General features: G+C 37.7%; 1 protein-coding gene across 1 annotated transcript; it reads right to left on the bottom strand.

Annotated features, from left to right (window-relative positions):
• Positions 1 to 453: 453 nt before the first annotated feature.
• armc10 (armadillo repeat containing 10) lies at positions 454 to 5,776 on the bottom strand. The gene is made up of 6 exons (XM_088379725.1): positions 5,204 to 5,776; positions 4,773 to 4,918; positions 4,553 to 4,687; positions 3,899 to 4,075; positions 3,732 to 3,803; positions 454 to 2,931 (listed from the first exon to the last, which is right to left on the bottom strand). The coding sequence occupies exons 1-6, from the start codon at positions 5,463 to 5,465 to the stop codon at positions 2,680 to 2,682; spliced, it is 1,044 nt and encodes a 347-aa protein (XP_088235851.1). The 5' UTR covers positions 5,466 to 5,776; the 3' UTR covers positions 454 to 2,679.
• Positions 5,777 to 6,113: the final 337 nt, after the last annotated feature.

The raw sequence follows: 6,113 nt of genomic DNA on the forward strand, positions 1-6,113 counted from the left end.
ACGTTGCTATTAGGCTATTATGAATATTTTTAAAATGAGACTAAAACAAATGTGGGCAAAAGCAAACCATTCAAGTGCAGTAATATAACATACATGAGGCTTTAGACCACAGGTGTCAAACTCAAGGACCGGGGGCCAGATACGGCCCGCCACATCATTTTATGTGGCCCGCGAAGACAAATTGCGCATCAAATTTATGTCATTACGAAAATTGCAAATCGTCTTCACTTTAAAAAAAACATTTTAATAATATTTTAACCCTTTTTGTTCATTTCTGATTTGAAAATTAATTATTCATCAGTTTGTTTTGAAGCTTATATTGAATATAATATGAGGCGTTGCATACATTTACTTGGGTTGACAATCATAATGGCCCACCGAAGGAAACTGACTATGATGCGGCCCTCAACAAAAATTGTCTAAATTTTAGACAATAAAAAAGACATTAAAAGATGACACTTGCCCATGTTTCATTTATTGAAATATTTAAGCAGAAAAATACATCATTTAACACAAAACTGCTGCCTTCTTAAATAAATAGGATTAAATTAAGGGGGTCTCTAGGCAAATGTGTTCCTGAGAGATAAAAATCAACAAAATAAGCATATACATTGAAACTCTGCAGCATTTCATCACGCCTGGACTGACAGTGACCCAGTCATCATGCTAGCAGATGGATGCACAGAGCCTGCAGTCCTCCGGCTAAACCATGTGGACCTGTCACGTTACATCCTGGCGCATTACACTAAGTACATAATGAGACTTGTACTTAACATTCACTATCGGCTGTAATCTGCCAAATGTTACTGGAATCCTGTCAAAATCAGTCATCTATGTCCAAATTGCTACTCTTGTTTCATGCCTTCAAACGTAATGTTTTTGCAAGGTGGCGCTGGCGGGATTAACTATAATATCCTCGGATGGCAGGAAGCCGAGTTTGTATGGGGAAAAAAAATCTAACGATTTGGAAACGCACTATCAATAGGTGGGTAAAGATTGGGACCACTGTGCAACCCTTTGTTGGGGTCCTGAAAAAAAAGGTCTGGCTTCAGTACTTTTTTATTTGAATAAAAGCCAGAATGAGAAATAAAAATTAATACGAGAAAGTCAAACTTTTACGAGTATAAATAAGAAATTACATCTACAGGCAAAAAAAAAAACCCTTGCAATTCTACAAGAATAAAATAGGAATATTTTACATGTTCCACTGACTTGTGCAGGGAAAAAAATTATTGAAGGATAAAGCTGTAATATTACAAAAATATGTAATCTTAGTGGAGAAAAAAATGCTACATTTAAAGACATTGGATGGGAAAGGATATCATAATTTTCCAAGAATGAAGTCATAACAAAAAAACCAGACAAGAATACATTTGTAATATTACCAGACTAAAACTCTCAATCTAATGGAGCATTTTCTTTCAAGAATAAACTTGCAATAGAAGAATAAAAGGCTCACGTATAAAAAAATAAAGCTTTACTATTATGAACAAAACAAATGTAATTTAACCAGAGTAAAGTTATGAGAAAAACACAATTTTACAATAATGTTATATTAAATAAAAATGATTTTACAAGAATAAAATTGGAATATTACATGGGAGAAAACCTCAATTCCACACGAGAAGCATAAATTTGTAATACTAGAGAAAAAAGTGGCAATTCTACATGAACATATCCGTACTCTTGCGATTTAAAAGGTCTTGGTTTTATAATATAAAAAATAAAGTTATGAATGAATACTTGCAGTTTTAGTTTAGAATTATAATATTCTAAAAACAATGGAATTTTTAACGGAAAGTCACTTGTTAAATTTTCTGACTTTATTCTCGTAACTTTCTGACATTCACCTATAGTCTGTTTTTTTCCAACCTGCCATTCTTTAGAAAATGATTCAAGTTCTTCCAAGATCACTGTTATGATACAAAGAAAATAGCTTTCTTGCAATGTCACAAATACTTATCATGGCTGTCTAACGGATGTCCTCCCTTATTAAGCATGGAAATTGAAAAATTAAGGGAAACGAGTTGATTTGGAGCTGCTGGTATAGACCAGGGCCTGACCGATTAATCGGCTAATATTATCTTAAAATCTGCAGAAATTGGCGCATTAACACATCACAAGATAAAATGATATAGTAACCAAACACCTATGACAAAAAAAATTTTTTTTCAATTTTTCTCTCTATTGTTAAGTTAAATACTAAAAGACAAATTATGTTCCACCAAATATCAGAATTGGCATCAGCCCAAAAAAAGTTTCAGTCAGGCCATAGTAGAGACTATGTGGAATTATGATCTAATTTCATTGGTGCTAGCGTGATGACTTTGGCAACGTGTAGGAGTATAAAACAGTGTAAAAATACACGATTTCATGTTTGTAAACAACAGACGCCAGGCTACTTACGGATGGCAAAATGTGATTTGGAACCATGACAATAATTGTGTTTGAAGTTGAATACATTCAAATAATTGCGGAAGAGAGGAAGGCAAAACAAGATAAAAAATAAATAAAATAAAAAAACATTTTCCCAATCGCTCTGCGTGGGTTAGAATGACATGGCAGAGTTTCTTTACTATAAGAATGCTTGCGCTTTTGCCACCCGAAAGTACGTGTGACGTCATAACGAAAAGGTCTATAGTGCAGATAGTGACGCAGGGTAGGGAGAACAGAAGTGCTCTATGTCAATATACGGGCCACCTGCGCTTGAATCTCCCTGTCGGGATGTGACAGCAACTGGACCAATCGGCCGTGGAGCCCAGACAACTCGTCCAGCATGACGCGGAAGAGGCAGTCGCGTTTGCACCTCAGCTCCTCGGCCACCTGTGCCGAAGGCCTCCAGGACTTCAAGTTGCCCACGAAGGTCAGCAGCCGCAGAAGCACCTCGGATGACATTTGCACGTCAAATAGCAGCATGACAGAAGCCGGAGCCTGGGGGCAAAGTGCACATAAAGAATGCTTAAAAACATGTCACGATGGTAAATTGAACACTGCAAAGTCACCATTAATTAAAGAGGATTTATTCGGCTCTAGATTCCCAAATTTTATGTTGTTCCATTTCATGAATGAAACGGAAGACAGACGCTGTTACTCACTTAAGCGATGAGACGCCGCTGTTGCTTGTCCATTTTATATTTTGTAACCAGCAAAGCAGGTACAGTCTTAAAATTCCTAAATGTTAGCATGTGTTGCTACTAGCCAGAGATTGATAAGATTCAATTTTTACTGTTTTCTTCATTTAGTCATCCATCTGATACGTTCAATGATAAAGAAGTGGAGTCTACGCTTACATATCATGTTTCATGATGTTGGATATGTAGAAGCGGTAAGGCCACTGATTTTTTTTGCATTATTGTTACAATCGGCACTTTAGTTTGTGTATGTGTTTTTGTGTTTGTGTTTGTGCATGTGTGTATGTGTGCGTGTGTTAGTAGACAGCAAAAAATTCAAAAAAATTCAAAAGTAAAAAAAACGAAAACAAAACGAAGATGAAATGAAACAAAACAAAATAGCATTATATGTACTTTTCGAAAAAAAACCTTTTGTTCCTTTAATTTATTTGCATTTTATTAAACCTACAAATGTGTCAGATCATTTTGATGGACCCTGTATACACGGTTAATAGGATGATGGTTCACCCATCACGTGCTGTGATTTTGAACACAAGAAATGTGCAACTTCTAACTGTACCTATAGAGGTCACCCTTTCGCTTTAAAATCTGACTTCTTACCTGAGCCTGAACAATATCATCCATCATGTCTGGATTAGATGACAAGTTCACAAGAACCTTCAAGGTCTGAACCTGGAACAAATACCCGTATTAACCTACAATATAGTCAAACAACTGACAAAAGTGTATTTGATCTTAACAAAGGGATGATACGAGCAGATGCTAACCTGTAACGTCACGTCGCCCACCACCAGCAGAGAGAGTAGAAGTGTCACAGAATCCTTGAGAAGATGTTGGTGTTTTTCCGTGACTGAAAGGTTGGTCAGCAGCCTGAGAGCAGCTAGCTGGACATCAGAGTTCACTGCAGCCATCTCGATCAACTCCAGAACTTGTGGCACGTAGACCTAAAATAATTTTAGATACAAACAACATACAAACATACATTCAAACAACATGGATGTCAAACTCAACGTCACAGAGTAACTTTGACACATGTTGTGCATAAAACAGCACCAAAAAAAAAAAAAATAATAATAATTAAGGTATGGACCTTGATGCAAAAGAGGCAACGAGGGTTCGGATCATCAGAGACACTATATGCCAATGAGTATTGTTGTATGCTGTATGTATGTGTTGCTTCTTTGGGTACTCACAGTTGGTTCAGAATTGATAATTACAAAACATCCATGCAAAATTTCCTTATGCCGTCTTACATTTTGCATGATACAGTATTAGCATTAAGCGAGCAGATTTTCATTAGACAAAATAAAATAGACAAAATAGCTTGTGGTCTTGCTATACCGCAGATTTTCACATATCACAGGTGGGCATGTAATGTATCCTCTGCTACAAATGGGGTTTCACTGTATACGGTGTTTTACCTTCACCCGTTCCTGGTTTGGGATGTTCATGCAGAGATTATTTAAAGCATTCAGAGTCTGCACTTTAACCTCTGGTGCAGGGTCAGAGAGGAAGCCACATATGATAGGAATCCCTTCACATTCACGTATAACATTCTGCAGGATAGAGGATACATAATGTTAGAAAATGTTGATAAAACTTCAGAAAAATGTGATCGATATATTTTTTGAAGGCCAGTACCTGATTGACAGTAAAAGCAGCAGCATTTCCTAAAGTGAGTAAGAGACGACACCTGTCTGCTACACTATTGCTGGTCTGGAGACATGTCAGCAGCATTTTCAGGTGCCGTGGCTCAAGGTTGCCAGCTGACTGATGGATGATGTCACCTGTGAAGCCAATGGCAAATCTTTGAGCAGATTTCAGGTATGATCAGTTAATTAATAAGTTCTGGCCAACCACAGAACCAGTACAGCTGTACTGAAACGTTACAATGATTAAAAACAAATATGACTTTGATAAATGTTTATGTTGTGCGTGGTTCTAATTGAGCTACTCCAATTTCAGCCGCTCTTTGTGTTTCTATGACAACAATTACAAAGACTGGGATCCTGCAACAACATGTATAATTTTGGTATTTCTATAAGAATGCACATCGCCATTCAAATGCTTACCCGTCGCATCATCCGTTCTCTCACTTTGGGGGGACACAAGGTCCAGTCCAGACACTTTGGCCAACAGGCTGTCTGGCCGAGAGCTACCTTGACTGCTCCTTGAAGCGGGACCTTCATTGCTCACGCTTTTATTAGATCTCCTAAAGCTTCCCCCGGTTAAAAGTTTGTAAATTCCGTAAGAGGCCCCTGCACCGGCGACTATTCCAAGCAAAGTCTTCATGCTGCCAATTCTTGGTGTAATACTGCTGCCACCATCGCCCATTCTGATGCTGTCTCTTGTGCTAATCTCAGCAATGAAGCTTCCACCGGGTACTGTAAACCTGTACGTATCGCGCGTTTTGAAATAGCATACAACTAAAACCCAAAACAAAGTACACTACACGTAAGTAACTTGAAAGGACTCATCGTACCGGTTTGTTTTCATGCGTGTTGCACTGATTGCCCACCGGGCAGAAAATAGTTGCGCGATAGAATCTAACCCCGAGTGACCATAATATTTCAACTAAAACGTTCGAGTACTTTACTTCAGTTCGTACTTTAGTTAGTAAAAAAACGGTCCAACGGCGCCACGTAACGTTTATTAGTAGTCCATTTAAAAATCAAAACACTGGTTTGATGTTTTGGGGGAAATACGGGGGAAAGTGATGTCATCGGAAGGTATTTAGACGCACACTGTTTTTTTCCCATCTGGTTGCAAAAATGGCAACATGCTTACGTGCCTAAATGGAGAAGTACGTAAAACAGTTATCAAATAAAAAAATAAAAAAATATGACTGCCATGTTGTGCTCATTGAAATGACCTAAAATAGACCAAGTGACATGTACATTTCTAATATAGCACACACCAAGTCCCACACATGCCAAGCTGGTCTCACAAGTAGATTTATTAATTTGCACACGTTACCATTCA

Source organism: Syngnathus floridae, chromosome 6, assembly GCF_059516105.1.
Source record: "Syngnathus floridae isolate MCC-2025c chromosome 6, RoL_Sflo_1.0, whole genome shotgun sequence".
Lineage (NCBI taxonomy): Eukaryota > Metazoa > Chordata > Actinopteri > Syngnathiformes > Syngnathidae > Syngnathus > Syngnathus floridae.

Bases quoted from the DNA above. Each gene is read 5' to 3' on its own strand.
- armc10 (XM_088379725.1), bottom strand. From the start codon at position 5,465: ATGGGCGATGGTGGCAGCAGTATTACACCAAGAATTGGCAGCATGAAG. The intron at 4,919-5,203 runs GTAAGCATTTGA...TTGGCTTCACAG, and splicing joins GAGAACGGATGATGCGACGG to GTGACATCATCCATCAGTCA. The intron at 2,932-3,731 runs GTAAGAAGTCAG...CTTTGCCCCCAG, and splicing joins ATGATATTGTTCAGGCTCAG to GCTCCGGCTTCTGTCATGCT.